General features: G+C 43.7%; 1 protein-coding gene across 50 annotated transcripts in view; it reads right to left on the bottom strand.

Annotated features, from left to right (window-relative positions):
- The window catches only part of arvcfb (ARVCF delta catenin family member b), a 310,170-nt gene that overhangs the window by 32,872 nt on the left and 252,443 nt on the right, over positions 1 to 24,855 (bottom strand). For 26 of the 50 annotated variants that reach the window (XM_090190964.1, XM_090190971.1, XM_090190968.1 and 23 more), the window contains 3 exons: positions 21,670 to 21,787; positions 21,278 to 21,449; positions 16,572 to 16,643 (listed from right to left, as the gene is read on the bottom strand). In XM_090190964.1, the coding sequence (XP_090047090.1) occupies positions 16,572 to 16,643; positions 21,278 to 21,449; positions 21,670 to 21,787 (362 nt within the window). Of the gene's footprint in view, positions 1 to 16,571; positions 16,644 to 17,331; positions 17,350 to 21,277; positions 21,450 to 21,669; positions 21,788 to 24,855 lie in introns of all 50 variants that reach the window. The other 24 variants (XM_036936131.2, XM_090190983.1, XM_090190965.1 and 21 more) reach the window with 1 other exon arrangement.

The following is a 24,855-nucleotide window of genomic DNA, read 5'->3' as shown; positions in this document are numbered from 1 at the left end:
TGTGTGTGTGTGTGTGTGTGTTTTGCACTCGCTCTCTGAGGGTAGAATGAAAAGAGAAACAGTAAAGGGGAAATAGGGATGGAGGTTGACTGCATCTCAATCCCTGATAGTCTAAACACATTAGTGAGAGAGTATAGAAACAATATATTTCCTGTAGATTGTAGAAGACTGTTCTAGTGAATATCACACACTATGGTAATGGCCTATGGTTTGTCACCTTGAATAGATGGATTTGCAGTACAAACAGGACTTGACCTTTTCAACGTAAACCCTGGGAATATACTTAGTTGAGCAGAAGTTCAAACATGACTTCACTCTTTCAGCATAAACCCAGGGAGTGTATTTAGTTGGCCAACAGCCAGTGGAAACTTTGCATGGCCTTGTGACACTTCCCTCCTGTTTACAACATGGCTCCCGTTTACAACGTTTTAGGACTCAAATTTAATTTTAATTCTTTTTTTACTAAAACATGTCACATTGAATTCCTAGGGGGGCTTCAGTGTGCAAACCTCCATAGTGCCTCTGACAGCTATGTCGTGTCTCTGCCATTACTCTGGTTGTAATAAGATTAAAGCATCTCTTGCAGAAACATCCCGTTTTGGCTCAAAAGGGGCCAAACAAAGGCTCCCATTGGTGGGATAAAGCTCCTTGCATTCTTCGCTCCTGCTTCTAATTCTCCTCTGTAATTATCGCTTCAGCCATTCTGGTTTAGAGGGAAGGCCGGGACATTAAATCATCCGGAGAGTCGTGAAGATATTGTGGGATTCTGCCACCCATTCCTTTCTCCAGCTCAATCCTGCAGAGCTGAAAACACTGTTTAGAGAGAGACAAGGCGGCTCTGGTAGAAAATGAGAAACATTTCATTACGGATCTCGCAGGGAGAGAGGAAGTGGTCATGAGGATTGCAGACCACAGGAAGACTAGTGCAATCAAAGATGGCTATCTGCTATCAGGTTTAACACACTTCCACAGCGCCCACCCTGCACACCGACACACACACACACATACTGTATATGCACACACGCACACACACACCTGACAAACACTAGCTAGCTAGTGCACACCAAGTTAATTTTAACAAAGCCAAAACAACAGCATTTCAACATGGGACCTCCCAGACCTTAGGGTTATCTGAACCCTCAGTGCATTCGCATTGACCCACGTTATCGGTCTGAAATAACATGGCTTTCTTCCCTTTTTTGGTTTCATTCTTTCCTTTCATGTTCATTATTTCTGTTCATCATCAACTGTTTGAATGATATGGCTTGCGGGGGAATTCACAAGAGCAGTGGCGTCCGCTGAGAGCCGAGGCGTTGACAATTTAAATGATTACGCCATGCCGGTTGTAGGCCCATTCCGTGATGTTTTTGTTTCAGAGGCGGCGGTAGGAGATGAGATACAGAGCCCAGCAGAGTGTGATTGGCATGCAACGGTTGACAGGCTGGCAGCGCCACGCTCTGTTATGACCAAGGATCACGATGGGTGGCATCCCAACAGCTGGCCTCGGAGAGAATAACTTATTTATAATCTCATTCCCTCATAGCCGGGGAGCTGCCAGTAATGGCACACTTAAGTTAAGAGAGCATGGTGAGAGGCTCGAAAGCTGGTCTTTAAGCTCCCCTACACACAGAAACACACACACACACAACACAAACATACACACTTTGCATTAAGTGCTGCATTGTTTCTGAGTTCAGAGGATTTATTTCTCCATTGGATTATTTATGTCCATGGAGAATTCTATAGCCTACTTTGTGACTGAATATGGGGCCTGGAATGGTTACTCAAAGCCAAAACAGTCAGTCATCACATTCCATGCATACAATTCCATTCCAGAATAGAGACTGGGCTAGTGATCTCACTAGGCATGATGTTATGGAAAGCTATAGGGTTATTACGTGTACACAGTCAGGAAGTGTATGTTGTTATTCTATTCTACGTGGCATGAATGTACATTCACATGGCAGGCCCATCTAATGACAGTGAATGAGGGACTGCTCCTAGTGTTTCCTGGCAGCTAGGCAAAGTCAGACATACATGTTTTATCTGATGGTTGCTGTGAGTTTGAGGTGTGTGTGTGCGCATGTGTGAGGTCACAGGAGGTGTTTGGCACTGGCCCTTATTTACTGACTTCCTACTTTCACTTGGGGCGGCTGTCGATGCGCCCTAACTTTCCCTCCCGTTTTGGAATAATGTCGCTCTGACTCACATCTCTATTTATTACACAAAATAAAACGGATGCGTTTGGGGAGTAAAAAAAGGGAACATAGCAGGTGTTAACTTTCTGTTAGGGATTAGGGAGTTCAGGAAAGTTTCTGTGTCAGGGTGAAAAGAACACTTCTTCTCTGACATTGAATCCACAGGAGGGCAATTCCACAGTAACAGGATGATGGTGAGACTAAGATTACTCCCTCTAAACTGTACATTAAAGAAAAACCAATGATTGCAAAGTTAAACAAACCATACAACTACTTTTAGCAATTTCCACAGACATTCTTACAAAAACACTAACTTGAAGAACAGTGCAGATGCAAAATTTGGTAACAGAATGACGCTAACAGAATGACAGAACAAACAGCACAAACCGTCATTCAGTTACTTTGCATCTGCTCCTCCAGAACCTTTCCCAGACTTCGGGTTCTGCTTGCTAATGTGATAAATGTACCTGTGATGAGTAAAGTTGAGAGACAAACAATGACTCTAAAGCCTGATTCTCCATTCAGTTCTGATCCACAGTCTACGCTGTGCCTCTGAACTAACAGTCAAATTTCATTAGACAACTATAGATAACTCAACCGGGACACTATAGGGAGAAAAAGCGAAGAAGCATGTCACAATAGTATCACTCTTGTTGTTGTTGACATTTTAAAACCCTTTAACCTGTTAGAGCTCTAGGGGCGCTATTTCATTTTTGGATAAAAAACGTTCCCGTTTTAAGCGCGATATTTTGTCACGAAAAGATGCTCGACTATGCATATTCTTGACAGTTTTGGAAAGAAAACACTCTGAAGTTTCAGAATCTGCAAAGATTTTGTCTGTAAGTGCCCCAGAACTCATTCTACAGGCGAAACCAAGATGATGCATCACCCAGGATTTAGCAGAATTTCTGAAGCTCTGTTTTCCATTCTCTCCTTATATGGCTGTGATTGCGCAACGAATGAGCCTACACTTTCTGTCGTTCGCCCAAGGTCTTAGCAGCATTGTGACGTATTTGTAGGCATATCATTGGAAGATTGACCATAAGAGACTACATTTTCCAAGTGTCCGCCTGGTGTCCTGCGTCGAATTCGGTGCGCAATTGCCAGCTGCTTCCACTTTACCATTTGATTCAGGGGAGAAAGCATGTGTCCAAGAACGATGTATCAATGAAGAGATATGTGAAAAACACCTTGATGATTGATTCTAAACAACGTTTGCCATGTTTTCAGTCGATATTATGGAGTTAATTTGGAAAAAAGTTTGCGTTTTGAGGACTGAATTTATGGATTTTTTTTGGTAGCCAAATGTGATGTATAAAACGGAGCTATTTCTAATACACAAGGAATCTTTTTGGAAAAACTGAGCATCTGCTATCTAACTGAGAGTATCCTCATTGAAAACATCAGAAGTTCTTCAAAGGTAAATGATTTTATTTGAAGGCTTTTATGTTTTTGTTAATGTTGCGTGCTGGATGCTAACGCTAATGCTAACGCTAAATGCTAACGCGAAATGCTAACTCTAGCTAGCTACTTTTACACAAATTATTGTTTTCCTATGGTTGAGAAGCATATTTTGAAAATCTGAGATGACAGTGTTGTTTACAAAAGGCTAAGCTTGAGAGATGGCATATTTATTTCATTTCATTTGCGATTTTCATAAATAGTTAACGTTGTGTTATGCTAATGAGCTTGCTGATAGATTTACACAATCCTGGATACAGGGGTTTTTTCATAGCTAAACGTGACGCAGAAAACGGAGCGATTTGTCCTAAACAAATAATCTTTCAGGAAAAACTGAACATTTGCTATCTGAGAGTCTCCTCATTGAAAACATCTGAAGTTCTTCAAAGGTAAATGATTTTTTTGAATGCTTTTCTGTTTTTTTGTGTAAATGTTGCCAGCTGAATGCTAATGCTAAATGCTACGTTAGCCATCAATACTGTTACACAAATGCTTGTTTTGCAATGGTTGAGAAGCATATTTTGAAAATCTGAGATGACAGTGTTGTTAACAAAAGGCTAAGCTTGAGAGCTAGCATATTTATTTCATTTCATTTGCGATTTTCATGAATAGTTAACGTTGCGTTATGGTAATGAGCTTGAGTCTGTATTCACGAACCCGGATCCGGGATGGGGAGATCAGAAAGGTTAAATGAAATGCTGCACTTGTAAATCAAGCCGTTAAAGCATTATGGAGTCATACCATGAAATGCTATGGCTTCCCCTCTCTCTCTTGCACAAGGGCGGACTTAGTGATTTGGAGTCCCTCTAGGCATAGGCCAGTCTGACTGTCAAACAAATCACTTTAAAAAGTAGGTTACTTTTGCACGGTCATCCCAAAAAAATCTAGCATCTGAACAGTGCACTATGCACCTGCCAACTTTCCTTCAATTCGCAAGTTGCAGAAACTATCTCACTGGAGAAAGCATCCGAGTGAGCGAAACAGCTCCCCTCTATCTTACTATATATAGCCCATGTACAATGCATTCGGAAAGTATCCAGACCCATTGACTTTTTCTACATTTTGATACGTTTTGGAACCACCAAGTCTCTTCCAAGAGCTGGCCGCCCGGCCAAACTGAGCAATCGAGGGAGAAGAGCCTTGGTCAGGGAAGTGACCAAGAACCCGATGGTCACTCTGACAGAGCTCCAGAGTTCCTCTGTGGAGATGGGAGATCCTTCCAGAAGGACAACCATCTCAGCAGCACTCCATGCCACTCCTCAATACAAGGCACATGACAGCTTGGAGTTTGTCAAAAGGCACCTCAAGACTCTCAGACCATGAGAAACAACATTCTCTGGTCTGATGAAACCAAGATTGAAGTTTTTGGCCTGAATGCCAAACGTCACGTCTCGAGGAAACCTGGCAGCATCCCTACAGTGAAGCATGGTGGTGGCAGCATCCTACAGTGGGGATGTTTTTCAGCGGCAGGGAATGGGAGACTAGTCAGGGTCAAGGGAAAGATGAACGGAGTAAAGTCCATAGAAAACCTTGATGAAAACCTGCTCCAGAGTGCTCAAGACCTCAGACACAGCCAAGACAAAGCAGGAGTGGCTTCGGGACGTTTGGTGTTCGCCAAAAGGCATGTGGGAGACTATAATATATGGAAGAAGGTACTCTGGTCAGATGAGACTAAAATTGAGCTTTTTGGCTATCAAGGAAAATGCTATGTCTGGAGCAAACCCAAACACCTCTCATTACCCCAAGAACAACACCCCCACAGTGAAGCATGGTAGTGGCAGGATCCTGCTGTGGGATGTTTTTCATCGGTAGGGACTTGGAAACTGGTCAGAATTGAAGGAATGATGATGGCGCTAAATACAGGGAAATACTTGAGGGAAATCTGTTTCAGTCTTCCAGAGATTTGAGACTGGGACGAGGTTCACCTTCCAGCAAGACAATGACCCAAAGCATTCTGCTAAACCAACATTTGAGTGGTTTAAGGGGAAACATTTAAATGTCTTGGAAGGGCCTAGTCAAAGCCCAGACCTCAATCCAATTGAGCATCTGTGGTATGACTTAAAGATTGCTGTACACCAGCGAAACCCATTCAACTTGAAACGGCTGGAGCAGTTTTGCCTTGAAGAATGGGCAAAAATCCCAGTGGCTAGATGTGCCAAGCTGATAGAAATACCCCAAAAGACTTGCAGCTGTAATTGCTGCAAAAGGTGGCTCTACAAAGTATTGACTTTGTGTTGGGGTTATGTGGGCAAAGTTATGCATGCTCAAGGTTTCAGTTTTTATGTCTTATTTCTTGGTTGTTTCACAATAAAAAATATTTTGCATCTTCAAAGTAGTAGGCATGTTGCGTAAATCAAATGATACAAATCCCCCCAAAATCTATTTTAATTCCAGGTTGTAAAGGCAACAAAATAGGAAAAATGCCAAGGGTGGTGAATACTTTCGCAAGCCACTGTGTATATATATATACATATATGTACAGTTGAAGTTGGACGTTTACATACACCTTGGCCAAATACATTTAAACTCACTTTTTCCACAATTCCACACATTTAATCGTAGTAAAAATTCCCTGTCTTAGGTCAGTTAGGATCACCACGGTCTCATTCTGACCTTAGTTATTTTGTTATGTCTTTGTTTTAGTATGGTCAGGGCGTGAGTTGGGTGGGTTGTCGAAGTTATTTTTTCTATGATTTGGGATTTCTGTGTTTGGCCTGGTATGGTTCTCAATCAGAGGCAGCTGTCAATCGTTGTCCCTGATTGAGAACCATACCTAGGCAGCCTGTTTTCACCCTTGAGCTGTGGGTGATTATTTTCTGTTTCCTATCTGTACCAGACAGAACTGTTTCGGTTTCATTTCGTTGGTTTTGTATTTTAGTGTTCTGAGTTCTATTAAAGAATATGAACACTTACCACGCTGCGCATTGGTCCTCACCTTCTTCCACCACAGACAACCGTTTCAACCACTTTATTTTAAGAATGTGAAATGTCAGAATAATAGTAGAGAGAATAATTTATTTCAGCTTTTATTTCTTTCATCACATTCCCGGTGGGTAAGAACTTAACATACACTCTATTTAAAAAAAAAAGGGGTGGACCTGCTTAGATTGTTGCTTCCATCAATGTAATTGTCTGCATCATTTCCAATCTCCCATATATTTTTGGGGGTAAATATATATAGCCATATACATATGCATACATATACACATATATACATACACATACCTATATAGACATACACACCTTTTTTAGAATACAGTGCCTTGCGAAAGTATTCGGCCCCCTTGAACTTTGCGACCTTTTGCCACATTTCAGGCTTCAAACATAAAGATATAAAACTGTATTTTTTTGTGAAGAATCAACAACAAGTGGGACACAATCATGAAGTGGAACGACATTTATTGGATATTTCAAACTTTTTTAACAAATCAAAAACTGAAAAATTGGGCGTGCAAAATTATTCAGCCCCCTTAAGTTAATACTTTGTAGAGCCACCTTTTGCTGCGATTACAGCTGTAAGTCGCTTGGGGTATGTCTCTATCAGTTTTGCACATCGAGAGACTGACATTTTTTCCCATTCCTCCTTGCAAAACAGCTCGAGCTCAGTGAGGTTGGATGGAGAGCATTTGTGAACAGCAGTTTTCAGTTCTTTCCACAGATTCTCGATTGGATTCAGGTCTGGACTTTGACTTGGCCATTCTAACACCTGGATATGTTTATTTTTCAACCATTCCATTGTAGATTTTGCTTTATGTTTTGGATCATTGTCTTGTTGGAAGACAAATCTCCGTCCCAGTCTCAGGTCTTTTGCAGACTCCATCAGGTTTTCTTCCAGAATGGTCCTGTATTTGGCTCCATCCATCTTCCCATCAATTTTAACCATCTTCCCTGTCCCTGCTGAAGAAAAGCAGTCCCAAACCATGATGCTGCCACCACCATGTTTGACAGTGGGTATGGTGTGTTCAGGGTGATGAGCTGTGTTGCTTTTACGCCAAACATAACGTTTTGCATTGTTGCCAAAAAGTTCAATTTTGGTTTCATCTGACCAGAGCACCTTCTTCCACATGTTTGGTGTGTCTCCCAGGTGGCTTGTGGCAAACTTTAAACAACACTTTTTATGGATATCTTTAAGAAATGGCTTTCTTCTTGCCACTCTTCCATAAAGGCCAGATTTGTGCAATATACGACTGATTGTTGTCCTATGGACAGAGTCTCCCACCTCAGCTGTAGATCTCTGCAGTTCATCCAGAGTGATCATGGGCCTCTTGGCTGCATCTCTGATCAGTCTTCTCCTTGTATGAGCTGAAAGTTTAGAGGGACGGCCAGGTCTTAGTAGATTTGCAGTGGTCTGATACTCCTTCCATTTCAATATTATCGCTTGCACAGTGCTCCTTGGGATGTTTAAAGCTTGGGAAATCTTTTTGTATCCAAATCCGGCTTTAAACTTCTTCACAACAGTATCTCGGACCTGCCTGGTGTGTTCCTTGTTCTTCATGATGCTCTCTGCGCTTTTAACGGACCTCTGAGACTATCACAGTGCAGGTGCATTTATACGGAGACTTGATTACACACAGGTGGATTGTATTTATCATCATTAGTCATTTAGGTCAACATTGGATCATTCAGAGATCCTCACTGAACTTCTGGAGAGAGTTTGCTGCACTGAAAGTAAAGGGGCTGAATAATTTTGCACGCCCAATTTTCAGTTTTTGATTTGTTAAAAAAGTTTGAAATATCCAATAAATGTCGTTCCACTTCATGATTGTGTCCCACTTGTTGTTGATTCTTCACAAAAAAATACAGTTTTATATCTTTATGTTTGAAGCCTGAAATGTGGCAAAAGGTCGCAAAGTTCAAGGGGGCCGAATACTTTCGCAAGGCACTGTATACCTTTATTATTTCCCAAACCCTACCACCCTTCCCCCGATTGGAGGAAACTAATGAACAACAACACCTAGGCTTAAACATTCAGCCTACACACAAGAATTTCAGTAAGCATTTCTCTACGGCTGGCCATGCTTTCCTCCTGGCTACCCCAACCCCGGGCAGCACATCCCCTGCAGCTACTTGCCCTACAGCTACTTGCCCAACCATCCCCAGCTTCTCCTTCACCCAAATCCAGATAGCAGATGTTCTGAAAGAGCTGCAAAACCTGGACCCATACAAATCAGCTGGGCTAGACAATCTGGACCCTCTCTTCCTACAATTATCTGCCACCATTGTTGCAACCCCTATTACCAGTCTGTTCAACCTCTCTTTCGTATTGTCTGAGATTCCTAAATATTGGAAAGCTGCAGCGGTCATCTCCATCTTCAAAGTATAGCGGTCATCCCCCTGCAGCGGTCATCCCCCTCTTCAAAGTCATCCCCCTCTTCAAACAGTTACAGACCTATATCCATCCTGCCCTGCCTTTCTAAAGTCTTTGAAAGCCAAGTTAATAAACAGGTCACTGACCATTTCGAATCCCAGCATACCTTCTCCGCTGTGCAATCCAGTTTCCGAGCTGGTCCCGGGTGCACCTCAGCCACGCTCAAGGTAATAAACGATATCCTAACCGCCATCGATAAAAGACAGTACTGTGCAGCCGTCTTCAGCGACCTGACCAAGGCTTTCGACTCTGTCAATCACTGCATTATTATTGGCAGACTCAACAGCCTTGGTTTCTCAAATGACTGCCTCGTCTGGTTCACCAACTACTTCTCAGATAGAGTTCAGTGTGTCAAATCGGAGGGCCTGTTGTCTGGACCTCTGGCAGACTCTATGGGGGTACCACAGGGTTAAATTCTCGGGCCGACTCGATGTCGCTCTTGCTGCGGGTGATTCCTTGATCCACCTCTACGCAGACGACACCATTCTGTATACATCTCGCCCTTCTTTGGACACTGTGTTAACAACACTCCTTCCACGGCATCCAACTTCTCTTAAACGCTAGTAAAACTAAATGCATGCTCTTCAACCGATCGCTGCCTGCACCCGCCCGCTCGACTAGCATCACTACTCTGGACGGTTCTGACTTAGAATATATGGACAACTACAAATACCTAGGTGTCTGGCTGGACTGTAAACTCTCCTTCCAGACTTATATTAAACATCTCCAATCCAAATTGTAATCTAGAATCGGCTTCCTATTTCACAACAAAGCCTCCTTCACTCACGTTGCCAAACATACCCTCGTAAAACTGTCTATCCTACCGATCCTCGACTTCGGCGATGTCATTTACAAAATAGCCTCCAACACTCTACTCAGGAAACCGGATGCAGTCTATCACAGTGCCATCCGTTTTGTCACCAAAGCCCCATATACCACCCACCACTGCGACCTGTATGTTCTCGTCAGCTTGCCCTCGCTACATATTCGTTGCCAGACCCACTGGCTCCAGGTAATCTATAAGTCTTTGCTAGGTAAAGCTGCATCTTATCTCAGTCACCATAACAACACCCACCCGTAGCATGCGCTCCAGCAGGTACATCTCACTGGTCATCCCCAAAACCAACACCTCCTTTGGCCGCCTTTCCTTCCAGTTCTCTGCTGCCAATAACTGGAACGAATTGCAAAAATCGCTGAAGTTGGAGACTTATATCTCCCTCACTAACTTTAAGCATCAGCTATCTGTGCAGCTTACCGATCGCTGCAGCTGTACACAGCCCATCTGTAAATAGCCCATCCAACTACCTAGATCATCCCCATATTGTTTTATTAACTTTTTTGCTCTTTTGCACACCAGTATTTATACTTGCACATCATCATCTGCACATCTATCACTCCAGTGTTAATTTGCTAAATTGTAATTACTTCGCAACTATGGCCTATTTATTGCCTTACCTCATTACGCCATTTTGACACACTGTATAAATAATTTTTCTATTGTATTATTGACTGTATGTTTGTTTATTCCATGTGTAACTCTGTGTTGTTGTTAGTGTCGCACTGCTTTGCTTTATCTATGCCAGTGTAACGGTCGTCGATGGTGGAAGAAGGTGAGGACCAAGGTGCAGCGTGGTATGTGTCCATATTTATTAGAATGAACACGGAAATAACAAAATAATCACCCACAACTCAAAAGTGAAAACAGGCTACCTAAATATGGTTCTCAATCAGGGACAACAATAAACAGTTGCCTCTGATTGAGAACCATACCAAGCCAAACACAGAAATCCCAAAACATAGAAAAAGGAACATAGACAACCCACCCAACTCAAGCCCTGACCATACTATAATAAAATAACTAAGGTCAGAACGTGACAGTACCCACCCCCAAAGGTGCGGACTCAGGCCTCAAAACCTAAACCTATAGTGGAGGGTCTGGGTGGGTGTCTGTCCGCGGTGGCAGCTCTGGCGCGGGACGTGGGTCCTCACTCCACCATAGTCCTTCTCCGCCTCTTTACCCGCCTCCGTGGCCTCTTTAACACGGCGACCCTCGCCGCCGACCTCGGACTGGGGACCCAAGCCACGGGTCCCGAATGGACCGGAGATTCCGGCAGCATCGGACAGGCGGGGGACTCCGGCATCTCCGGAGTGAAGGGCGATTCTGGCAGCCCCTGGCTGACTGGCGGCTCTGGCAGCCCCTGGCTGACGGGCGGCTCTGGCAGCCCCTGGCTGACGGGCGGCTCTGGCAGCCCCTGGACAGACGGGAGACTCTGGCAGCCCAGGACAGACGGGAGACTCTGGCAGCCCAGGACAGACGGGAGACTCTGGCAGCCCAGGACAGACGGGAGACTCTGGCAGCCCAGGACAGACGGGAGACTCTGGCAGCCCAGGACAGACGGGAGACTCTGGCAGCCCAGGACAGACGGGAGACTCTGGCAGCCCAGGACAGACGGGAGACTCTGGCAGCCCAGGACAGACGGGAGACTCTGGCAGCTCAGGACAGACGGGAGACTCTGGCAGCTCAGGACAGACGGGAGACTCTGGCAGCTCAGGACAGACGGGAGACTCTGGCAGCTCAGGACAGACGGGAGACTCTGGCAGCTCAGGACAGACGGGAGACTCTGGCAGCTCAGGACAGACGGGAGACTCTGGCAGCTCAGGACAGGCAGGAGCACCTGTAGGGAGGAGACAGAGAGACAGCCTGGTGCGGGGGGCTGCCACAGGAGGCACCGGATAGACCGGACCGTGGAGGCACACTGCAGGTCTCGAGCACCGAGCCTGCCCAACCTTACCTGGTTGAATGCTCCCCGTAGCCAAGCCAGTGCGGCGAGGTGGATTAGCCCGCACTGGGCTGTGCTGGCGAACTGGGGACACCATGCGTAAGGCTGGTGCCATGTACCCCGGCCCGAGGAGACGCACTGGATACCAGATGCGCTGAGCCGGCTTCATGGCACCTGGCTCGATGCCCACTCTAGCCCGGCCGATACGAGGAGCTGCTATGTATCGCACCAGGCTATGCCTGCGCACCGGGGACACCGTGCGCCTCACGGCATAACACGGTGCCTGCCCGGTCCCTCTCTCTCCACGGTAAGCACGGGGAGTTGGCTCAGGTCTCCTACATGACTTAGCCACACTCCCCGTGTCCCCCTTCCCAATAAATATTTGGGGCTGCCTCTCGGGCTTCCAGCCGCGCTGCCGTGCTGCCTCCGGATACCGCCGCCTCTCAGCTTTCGCTGCCTCCAGCTCTGCCTTGGAGCGGTGATATTCCCCAGCCGTCCAGGATCTCCTCCCATGTCCAGGAGTCCTGAGATCGCTGCTGCTGCTGCTACTGCCCGTTACCACGCTGCTTGGTCCTTTGGTGGTGGGTGATTCTGTAACGGTCGTCGATGGTGGAAGAATAATAAAAGAACTAAGGTCAGAACGTGACAGCCAGGTCGCAGTTGTGAATGAAAACTTCTTCTCAACTGGCCTACCTGGTTAAATAAAGGTGACATTTTTAAAAATAAAATAAGAATAGTAAAGCTCCCTTTATGGTCTCAAATTGCCGACCAATCAGGCAATCAGGCAATCAGCCAACCCTTAGTAAACTTTTGGAAAAAATGGTGTTTAACCAGATACAATGCTATTTTACAGTTAACAAATTGACAACAGACTTTTAGCACGCTTATAGGGAAAGACATTCAACAAGCACACCACTTACACAAATGAATGATGATTGGCTGAGAGAAATTGATGAAAAAAAAAGATTGTGGGGGCTTTGTTAGACTTCAATGCAGCTTTTGACATTATCGATCATAGTCTGTTGCTGGAAAAATTGATGTGTTATGGCTTTACATCCCCTTATATATTGTGGATAAAGAGTTACCTGTCTAACAGAACACAGAGGGTTTTCTTTAATAGAAGAATCTTCAACAAAATCCAGGTAGAATCAGGAATTCCCCAGGGCAGCTGTCTAGGTCCCTTACTTTTTTCAATCTTTACTAACGACTTGCCACAAAGCCTGTGTCTATGTATTCGGAAGACTCAACACTATACACGTCAGCTACCACAGCGACTGAAATGACTACAGCACTTAACAAAAAGCTGCAGCTAGTTTCAGAATGGGCGGCAAGAAATAAGTTAGTGCTAAATAATTCAAAAACTAAAATAATTGTATTTCGGAAGAACCCCTGTATCTTTGTAGTGACTGGGTGTATTGATACACCATTAACTACACAAAGGTGCAGACACATGGATACGCACACATTGTGATATTGTTGTATGGTAGTATTGAACATTTTGTTTTATATGTAATGTGGGTGCTTTGGTGTGTTTGGACCCCAAGAAGAGTAGCTGCTGCCTTGGCATCTAATGGGGATCCCTAATAAATACAAATACAAATACAATTTCAAAGTGTAATTAATCGCTTCACCATACTCAAAGGGATATTCAATGTCTGCTTAAACATAAAAAAAAAAGCATTTACCGACAGGTGCCATTTTTTGCGAGGCATTACAAAAACCTCCCTGGTCTTTGTGGTTGAATATGAGGTTGAAATTCACGGGAATTTACAGGTAATTCTATGTGTAGAGTACAGAGATGAGGAAGTCATTAAAAATTAATTATGTTAAACACTGTTATTGTATGCAATTTATTATGTGAGTTGTTTTTTTTTTACTCCTGAACTTATTTAGGCTTGCCAAAACAAAGGGGTTGAATACTTGACTCAAGACTGTTTCTGCTTTTTCAAAACCGCATCATTCCACTCTGCTGCCTCTATCTCTCCCCACACATCCGGTACTGAAGAAACAAACCAAAAGAAAACAGTTTTCTTTTGAAGCAATTTCCCTCTGCTCTCTGACACGCACGCACGCGCACACTCCCACACTCCCACACCGTACATGACCTTTCCTCAAAGCAAAAGGTTTAACGTTGTGCCGTTTCAATTAACGTTGGGGTGAGTGTTCCATCATCTTGCTGGCTGACACACTCTCTCTCTCCCTAATGAAATGCTTTCTTCTTTCAGAGTTCTTAATTACTTTGTTCCAGTGCCTTTGTTCTCCTCTCAGGGACCATGAATAATGCAATAACAGGAACTTTGGAAGTCCTTTAATGATCTATGTTCTATCAACAGCACCTCTTTATAGTGCAATCAGGCAGGGACAATTAGTTATACACAGAATAACAAACTCATAGTGAATTCAAAATTATGTCCCTGAAATTATTCATGTCCATAACGTCTTCCTCCACGCCCTCGTCCGGGTGCAGACCAATCACTACTAGTGTGTGTGTATGTGTGAGTGAGTTTGTGTTTCAATACACTGCTGGAGACCTATATCTCACGCTGGGTATTACCGTAATTATAGACTCCTGCATGTTGGTAAGTGATGTTGACAACAAATCAGGGTTGAAATAAACATGAAATCTCCCACAAATCTGTCCCTGTTATTTCAGAGTTGTCCTATCCCCACATTCTCTAAAATAAACAAGGGGGAAATACACTGAATTTACACTGTAAGTGAAAGTACATCCACAGTACACAGGATTATCATAGACAAATAAACAGTGTAGGTGAGTGTAATATCCTATTTGAATTATCATGGGTAGACTACAGCTGCCATCCTACTACTGTAGCTACTATAAAATTATGAATCCTGTTGAGCAATAATCCAAGTTTGACATACTTAGTGCCACCGTAGCTTTACCTGTGTCATCATGTTAATCCGTTTACTTCACACCACATTTACATAATGTATATGTAGTACAGGTAAACACCAATAAAAATCATGTTTTCATCCTCATGCATGAAATATAGCAACTGCTCTCCCAAACACGCATCATCTCAACACTATATCCCTAGATGAAATCACAGCAGTGAAGCAAGACAAGAGGGGGGATTATTTCTGATTGTGTGCCATTGAAACTTGATCAAATTGCAGCCAGCCCATTGCTACTTTCTAGTGAGTGCAGCCAGTGTTGCAGCTAGCCTAGTGTGCCTAGCGCTTCCAGTGAGCGCAGCCTGTGTTGCAGCTAGCCTAGCATGCCTAGCACTTCCAGTGAGTGCAGCCTGTGTTGCAGCTAGCCTAGCATGCCTAGCACTTCCAGTGAGTCCAGCTTGTGTTGCAGCTAGCCTAGGGTGCCTAGCGCGTCCAGTGACTGCAACCTATGGAACATGCTAATTATCCTCCTCACAGCTCTTCTGCTTACTTGATTTTAGAGTGATAAAAAGGAGGCAGAATCGGCTTACCTCCGCAAAGCACCGCAATTAATTGTAATCTAATTTAACAAGAGGCCCACTTTAGCTTGCTAATGTGGCTAATTGTAGCCACACAGGAAGTGCTATTGACCAAAGGTTGCCATTAGACATGATGAAGGCACTGATGTGTGAATACCTCAGCCCACAACATACACACATATCTCTCTCAACTGCTATATGCAGACAGAAACACACAGGTGAGTGCACACACACACACAAACACACCCAAGCAAACACCCACAAAGGCAGAGCAGAAAGGGATTTGTTGTGGTGGCTGCATGCCAATGTTGTTTGACTGTAGCAACTGGTTGAGGTGTTTATTCTTTAGAAAGGCGAGGAGAAAAGGGCGAAGATGGAAACGTTTCTGCACAGAGACACAAGACAAGTACTCATTAAATCAGTAGAAGGAACAGTACAACAGTAAACAACCTATATTTATTGTATCAAAAGCTCCAGATGGTAGACCAGTACAGCAGTACAGCAAACTGTTTCATCGTGGCATAACATTCCTCAAGTGTATTAGAAATAAGTAGTACATGTAGGGACTCATGTTATAAGTAAACAATTTTGATAAGACATTGCTTAGAGTATCAGTTTATTCTTAAAGTAGGCCTATAGACATAAAGACTTGGGAAGATGAATCTTTGAGTCTTGTGCTAGCTCAGCTAAAGGGAGGGGAGTACTGCAACAGTCCCCTGTCTGTTGGTCCTCTCAGGTTCTGTATCTATAGTGGGCTAGGTTAATCCTAGCCAGGTTCGACAGTAGAGAGACTTGGAGAGGCTGTTGAGACTCACTTCCTACACAGCTGCTTTACCTCACAGGCCTATGTGACCCACTTGCTTACACCATTGTAACTATTTGTGTCCCTGAAACTCATAGGCTACAGAACATGAAACATTGGCTGCTATTCAACTCTCATGTAAAGCAGCTCAAATGCTTGGGAGTGCTTCACAAAAGGCCTGGGATCTCTGCTAGCAAAGGCGTTGTTATCATATCAACCCAGCTAATGACATCAAATCAGCAGCAGTCATCTGTTAAGGTGGCACCCTACGCCACTCTAGCATGTGTAAGTAAGCAAGTGCAACACTTGACATCCTTCCAGTCAGACCAAACCATCCATGATAAGCCAATTTATTTCTTGGTAGCATTTTTGTCAAAACAAGGCTAATTTGGTCATTTCTCTTGAAATAACATTTGACAGAAAGTCAATGGCAGTCATGGATTTGGGATGTTTTCCCTTTCAGTGACAAGAAAAGGATCAACAGGTTGAAGTTGTACTAAGTAAACCTCATTGACAGAACAAGCCTACCTTTTGTGGGTTCTGTGCGCTTGGGTAGATCCAGCGTATCGTAGTTTTTGTCATTCTCGCCGTTTTTTCTGGCTGGATAGAGCCAGAGAGAACATATGTAAATGCCACATTCAGAGACAACCTGACAGAGTTCACTGACAATGTCCTAGAGACAATGCAGGACCACACACACACACGCGCAGATGAACACACACGCATGCATGCACAGACACATGCACACAGAAACATGCATCACTGCACACACAAGTCTAGTAGCAGCCCTTCCCAGAGATGGCAGGTGGAAATCCCCTTTAATAATGCAGGGAGGGTAATGGAGCCAGGTGACTACAGAAGGGCCAGCTAATGAACCTCTCTCCATCCATTTCCTCAACAGGGAGGGGACATGCCTATGTCACTATGTGAGACTCAACCTTTAACATTTCAAACAGAACTTACCAGCAGGCTGAGGGGAAACTGCACTGCAGTCTAAAGCTGGGACTAAAAACTAGAGCCCAGGTTCTTTTTCACTACCCAGACTTACCCGTCTTACCTGGCCCTCCCCTACCTCTACCCCCGAGATTAGGCTAGGTTTGGATTACTAACACCATGATGTTGGGGGGCATGATGAAAGAGGTAGACCTACAGTAAGGGTGCAGCAAATAAAGAGGGGAACACGTAAAGTCCTTCAAACCTTTTGGAAGAGATCCAAACTACTAATGCTACAGTAGCTATAAGGGGAGGGATGAGAGGGTGTGCTGAGTCAAGACATGAGGACACTCACCTTGATTAAACCATTCCTCTATAGTTAGCCAAGGAAGCAGCAGCAATGCCAAAAACACAAGCAGGGAGAAGAGAAGAGTAAATGATAAAATAGGTTGTGAGGATTAGAGGTGACAATAACAAGTAAACACTTCAGTCAACTTGGGGCTGTAAATTTGAGAGAGAGAGAGAGAGAGAGAGAGAGAGAGGGGGGGGTGTATGTTTGAAAGAAATCAAGGGAGGGAAAGGAGAAATAGAGGCAGTAGTGCTGAGCGATTAGTGGTTCAGTTTCGGTTAGAGTATTACAAAACTACCACAGTTTACGATTTCGGTTTCAATTATTATTTTAACGTCTTGTGTGTAGGGGGCAGTATTTTGATGTTTGGATGAAAAACGTACCCATTTCAAACTGCCTATTTCTCAGCCTCAGAAACTAGAATATGCATATAATTGTCCGATTAGGATAGAAAACACTCTAAAGTTTCCAAAACTGTCAGAATATTGTCTGTGAGTATAACAGAACTGATATTGCAGGCGAAAACCCGAGGAAAATCTAACCAGGAAGTGGCTTCTATTTTGAAAGCTCCATGTTCCATAGCCTGCCTTCGCTCCATTTAAAGGGATATAAACCAGATTCCTTTTCCTATGGCTTCCCCATGGTGTGAACAGTCTTTATACATAGTTTCAAGCTTTTATTTTGAAAAATGAGCGAGAAAGATCACATCGTGTCATTGTATGGCTGGGTGCCAGCAGCGTTTTGTATGTGCAACAGCTTGGGGCATCCATTTTCTCTCTCTCTCTCTGAAGAAGCTACATTCCCGGTTGATATATTATCGATTATATATTGCAAAAACAACCTGAGGATTGATTATAATTTTTTTTTGACATGTTTCTACGAACATTACGGATACTATTAGCCAGCAGCATACCACCCTGCATACCACTGGCTTGCTTCTGAAGCTAAGCAGGGTTGGTCCTGGTCAGTCCCTGGATGGGAGACCAGATGCTGCTGGAAGTGGTGTTGGAGGGCCAGTAGGAGGCACTCTTTCCTCTGGTCTAAAAAAATATTCCAATCCCCAGGGCAGTGATTGGGTACACTGCCCTGTGTAGGGTGCTGTCTTTCGGATGGGACGTTAAACGGGTTTCCTGACTCTCTGAGGTCATTAAAGATCCCATGGCACTTATTGTAAGAGTAGGGGTGTTAACCCCGGTGTCCTGGCTAAATTCCCAATCTGGCCATCAAACCTAATAATCCCCAGTTTACAATTGGCTCATTCATCCCCCTCCTCTCCCCTGTAACTATTCCCCAGGTCATTGCTGCAAATGGGAATGTGTTCTCAGTTAACTTACCTGGTAAAATAACGGATAAATAACTTTTGGAATTTTCGTCTACGATGTTATGACCGCTCGAGCCTGTTGATTTCTGAACATAACGCACCAACCAAATGGAGGTATTTTGGATATAAAAATAATCTTTATGGAACAAAAGGAACATTTATTGCGTAACTGGGAGTCTCGTGAGTGCAAACTTCTGAAGATCATCAAAGGTAAGCTATTTAATTTTTGCTTTTCTGACTTTCGTGACCAATCTACTTGGCTGCTAGCCGTTTGTAATATTTTGCCTACTGAAAGAGATGTTCTTACATAAACGCTTGGTATGCTTTCGCCAAAAAAGCTTTATTGAAATCTGACAAGCCAGGTGTTAACAACAAGCTAAGCTGTGTTTTGCTATATTGCACTTGTGATTCCATGAAAATTACATATTTTTTGTGATTTAATTTGGCGCTCTGCAATTCAGCGGTGGTTGACGAATATGATCCCGTTAACGGGATGGGTGCATATATAAATTATGAAATAATGACATTACACTTATTTTTGAGCTTTTTAATGGAAGTTCCACAGCCAACAATATTGAACATTCAATTGAGAAAACATAGAAAATATTCCCTTCTCTGTCAGGTCCACATTGGGACCATCAATAGAAAAATTGGAAATTACTATGAAATAATATCATATTTCAGTTGTGTATATTACTTAGTTTTAATTGTATTATTTTATTATTTATAATTCCTTAAAGTCATCATCTCATCTGTGTTTAAGCAGTAGCAGCCAAACAACCAGACAACGTAATCTCTGCACTCCCCATACTGTTCTGTCTTAAGTCATCTTATTTAGCTAGGCTAGCTGCAGAGCTGTCTGACAAAATCCAGAAATTACAAGAAAGGTGAGATTTTTTCATTTTTTGGAGTAAGACAAATAATTACATTTGGGGATTACGTAGATTACATTTTCCATTACATTTAGCTGGTTTTAATCGCTCAGCACTAAGAGGCAGAGGGAAAGAAAGAGAGCAAGAGAGAGAGTGGGGGAATATAAGGAAAGAAACAAGTATATAGGTTAAAAGTAGACAAGCGTAGAGTAAATCCCATTAGCACTCCACAGGTATTCTTTTGGGACAGTGTTCAAAGAGGCTGTGGTGTCAGTGTGCTCGGCTCATTATAGAGAAAAAAGTGTGTGATCTAACTTTACTATCCATTTGTGTTCCAAAAGTCCTCAGAAGAATAGTACAACAAGGAACATTTGGGGACATTTCGCCAGTACCAAAAAGGAAAAATTGTATTTTAGGTTTAGGGGTTAGGGTTACGGTTAGGGTTAGAATTAGGAGTTAGGGTTAGGTTTAGGGTTAGGTGTTTGGGGTTAAGGTTAGGAAAATTGGGATTTTGGATGGGACTACATTTTTTGGTCCCCACTTGGATAGTAAAACCAATGTGCGTGTGTGTATCACTACACTGTAGTGCCACAAACGAGGAGAGAGAGGGTCAGTCACTGCCACATAAGGCACTAAGCCAGCCACACATAACAGCACAGGAATATAGGAATCAAGAATAAAAAGAGAAATGCAAAAAGCAACCATTAGCATTCACTAAATAAGTTGGCCTGAAGCGTCAATTTGTGGTAATGGCTCTAACGGCAAGTGTCAGAATTCGGGGGGGGGGGGGGGGGGGGGTAATTTAGAGCATTTATCATGTAACTAATTGCTGTGAAAGACTGTTGTCTAAACAGCTCTCCTGAAAGATCCAACTCCCCTTCCAGCACTCATGCTGGTTTTATAGGGCCGTTTTTAGCTTTTTTAATGTAGGCTATCTCTTCTTCAAAGTACACCTCCAGGGCCTGCGAAGGCTAAACACACCTCATTAACTGCTATGTACAATAGAATCCCACTGGCTAATTCGCTTGAGATTGTCATCTATGATATTAATCTGTAAACACACACACTTTTAGACACACGCTCCAGTGCTTTCTTGGCCTCTAAATCATTGGCGTCCCCCTCTGGACCCTGAGGGGTGAAAGGTCAATGAAATTGGGTCTCACATCATTGGCTAAGTGATTAATTTCCATCATTATTTGTTGTGGGAGAGGGAGCTCTGCTTGTTGTTCAGCCATTAGTCAGCCAGTGATTGAGAGGTGGCAAATATACGAATGACATACTGTATCTGTTTAGGACCAGAGGTATCCTATACTAAATACTGTAACTGTCTAGGGAGAAACAGCTCTTGGTTAAATTAGGTAAATAGAGCTCTAAAGAGCTGAAGAACTGTGTGATAGGCTTGGGTACATACAGTTAACTATACAAACTGACATGGCCCATTTTGCAAATAGCATACAGGTTTAGATTCCATTGTAACTGAATGCCAGATAAGGAGAAAAGTGAGAATTTCTGTATTCCTACAGATCAGTCATCACTGGCGTCCATGGAAGAGACTCGTTTTGGGACTGTCTACGTTTTTGGACTGGGCCTACATTTTAAAGCTGGGCCTACGTTTTGGGACTGGGCCTACATTTTGTGACTGGGCCTATGTCTTGGGACTGGGCCTACATTTTGTGACTGGGCCTATGTCTTGGGACTGGGCCTATGTCTTGGGACTGGGCCTATGTCTCGTCAGTCTCCCTCTGTTTTGTCCTCTTACCTTTGGCCTTCTTCCCTCCAAAGCAGCCTGCGTCATCCTTCTTCTTCCTCTGAGGGCCCGCAGAGCCCGGGGCCTGCAGAACGGACGGGTCTGTGAACTTCTCGGCCCCTGGGATCTCTTTGTGAACGTGGTAAGACAGGTTCCTCATGATACACACACAGTTCTCCACAGACTGGTGGGGGGATAGAGGGAGGGACAATGTCAATTCAAACATATACAGATTGATCAAACAATATGATATGAAAGGGACTGGTTATTTTCTAGGAAATTAGATAGAGAACAGCAAAACTCAGCAGTTAAGAGATCCGCATCCACAGTATTAAATGTCTCCAATGAACAGATTACATATTGGCAATGCAGATACAGTAATATCGGTCGGTTTGGAGGCTCACCTTGTTGTCCATGTCTTTCTTGCCCACAGCTGACTGCAAGGCGTGCAGCAGAGCATCCACAAGCCCCTCACACTCCCTTAGTCTGCGCCTTGCCTCGGCCCCGTCCGAACTCACATTCCTGGGGTAGAGAAGGCAGAGAGACAGGGAGGTTAAAGAGACAGAGATACACAGGTCAGATAAACAGAAAACACAACCACATGTTTTAAAGACCAAAAGCATTTAATTAAAAAGCTTTAAGAATATAAACAGCTAGGTAGACTTGCAAATGGAACTTGCGGATTCTTCATTCCAAATCAGACTAATGTAAATTGAACAAAAATATAAACACAACATGCAACAACAAATATTTTACTGAATTACAGTTCGTATAATAAAATCAGTCCATTAAAATAAATAAATTAGGCCATCATCTATGGATTTCACATGACTGGGAATACAGATTTGCATCTGTTGGTCACAGATACCTTTAAAAAAAGGGTAGAGGCATGGAACAGAAAACCAGTCAGTATCTGGTGTCACCACCTTTTGACTCATGCAGCACAACAAATCTCCTTCGCATAGGGTTGATCAGGTTGTTGATTGTGGCCTGTGGAATGTTGTCCCAATCCAAATCAAATCAAACCCAATTGTATTGGTCACATACACATCGTTATCAGATATTAATGCGAGTGTTACGAAATGCTTGTGCTTCTAGTTCCGACAGTGCAGTAATATCTAACAAGTAATCTAACAATTATCCAACAACTACCTAATACACACAAATCTAAAGGGGTGAATGAGAATATGTACATATACAGTGGGGCAAAAAAGTATTTAGTCAGCCACCAATTGTGCAAGTTCTCCCACGTAAAAAGATGAGAGAGGCCTGTAATTTTCATCATAGGTACACTTCAACTATGACAGACAAAATGAGAAAAAAAATCCAGAAAATAACATTGTAGGATTTTTTATGAATTTATTTGCAAATTATGGTGGAAAATACTCCCTGTTCACGCAGTCATGGGTGAACAGGGAGTACAGGAGGGGGCTGAGCACCCACCCTTGTGGGGCCCGAGTGTTGAGGGTCAGCGAAGTGGAGATGTTTCCTACTTTCACCACCTGGAAGCGGCTCGTCAGAAAGTGCAGTACCCAATTGCACAGGGCGGGGTTGAGACCCAGGGCCTCATGCTTAATGATGAGCTTGGAGGGTACTATGGTGTTGAATGCTGAGCTGTAGTCAATGAACAGCATTCTTACATAGGTATTCCTATTGTCCAGATGGGATAGGGCAGTGTGCAGTGTGATGGCGATTGCATCGTCTGTGGACCTGTTGGGGCGGTATGCAAACTGAAGTGGGACTAGGGTGGCAGGTAAGGGGGAGGTGATATGATTCTTGACTAATCTCTCAAAGAACTTCATGATGTCAGAAGTGAGTGCTACGTGGCGGTAGTCATTTAGTTCAGTTATCGTTGCCTTCTTGGGTACAGGAACAATGGTGGCCATTAGCAGACTGGGATAGGGAGCGATTGAATATGTCGTTATACACACCAGCCAGCTGGTCTGTGCATGATCTGAGGATGTGGCTAGGGATGTTGTCTGTGCCAGCAGTCTTGCGAGGGTTAATATGTTTAAATGTCTTACATACCTCAGCCACGGAGAAGGAGAGAGGGGGGCGCAGTCCTTGTTAGTAGGCTGCGACGGTGGCACTGTATTATCCTCAAAGCGGGCAAAGAAGGTGTTTAGTTTGTCTGGAAGCTAGATGTCGGTGTTCGTAACGTGGCTGGTTTGATCTTTTATGTCCACAATTTCCTGTAGACCCTGCCACATACGTCTTGTGTCTGAGCCGTTGAATTGTGACTCCACTTTGTCCTTATACCGACATTTCGCTTGTTTGATTGCCTTGCAGAGAGTATAACTACACTGTTTATATTCTGCCATATTCCCAGTCCTCTTTCCATGGTTAAATGCGGTGGTTCGCACTTTCAGTTTTGCGCGAATGCCGCCATCCAGCCACGGTTTCTGGTTAGGGTAGGTTTTAATAGTCACAGTGGGTACAACATCTCCAATGCACTTCCTTATAAACTCACTTAACAAATCAGCGTATAGATCGATGTTATTCGCTGAGGCTGCTCTGAACATTTCCCAGTCTGCGTGATCAAAACAATCTTGAAGCGTGGATTCCGATTGGTCAGACCAGCGTTGAATGGTTTTAGTCACAGGTACATCCTGTTTGAGTTTCTGTCTATAAGACGGTAGGAGCAAGATGGAGTCGTGGTCAGATTTGCAGAAGGGAGGGCGAGAGAGGGCCTTGTATGCATCACAGAAGTTAGAGTAGCAGTGATCGAGTTTATTGCCTGCGCAAAGCTGCAATAAATATACTGATAGAATTTAGGTAGACTTGTTATGAAATTAGCTTTTTTTAAATCCACAGCTACAATAAATGCAGCCTCAGGATATATGGTTTCCAGTTTACATAGAGTTCAGTGAAGTTCCTTCAGGGCTGTCGTGGTGTCTGCTTGAGGGGGTTTATACACAGCCGTGATGGTAACTGACAAGAATTCTAGATAATATGGCCAGCATTTGATTGTAAAGAATTCTAGGTCCGCTGAGAAAAAGGACTTGAGTTCCTGTATGTTGTTGGGATTACACCATGAGTCATTAATCATGAAGCATACACCCCCGCCCTTCTTCTTCCCAGAGAGGTTTTTATCTCTGTCGGCGCGACGCATGAAGAACCCTGGTTTGCTGAACCAACTCCAACAACGTATCCCGAGAGAGTAATGTTTCAGTGAAACAGAGAATGTCACAATCTCTGATGTCTCTCTGGAAGGCAACCCTTGCTCTAATTTCGTCTACCTTGTTGTCAAGCGACTGGACATTGGCGAGTAGTATACTCAGAAGTGGTGGGCAGTGTACGCCTACGGAGCCTGACCAGGAGGCCGCTCCGTCTGCCTCTTCTGCGGCAACATTGTTTTGAGTCGGCTTCTAGGATTAGATCCACTGTCCTGAGTGGTGGTCCGAACAAATGATCCGCTTCGGGAAAGTCGTATTCCTCGTATTCCTGGTCGTAATGTTAGTAAGTTGACGTCGCTCTTATATCCAATAGTTCTTCCCAGCTGTATGTAATAACGCTTAAGATTTTCTGGGCTAACAATGTAAAAAACAATATACTGCATAGTTTACTAAGGACTCGAAGCGAAGCGGCCA

This window comes from Oncorhynchus mykiss, chromosome 11, assembly GCF_057628025.1.
Source record: "Oncorhynchus mykiss isolate SJ-2025 chromosome 11, ASM5762802v1, whole genome shotgun sequence".
In the NCBI taxonomy this organism is placed as follows: domain Eukaryota; kingdom Metazoa; phylum Chordata; class Actinopteri; order Salmoniformes; family Salmonidae; genus Oncorhynchus; species Oncorhynchus mykiss.
This window is presented reverse-complemented; position numbering and strand designations above follow the sequence as displayed.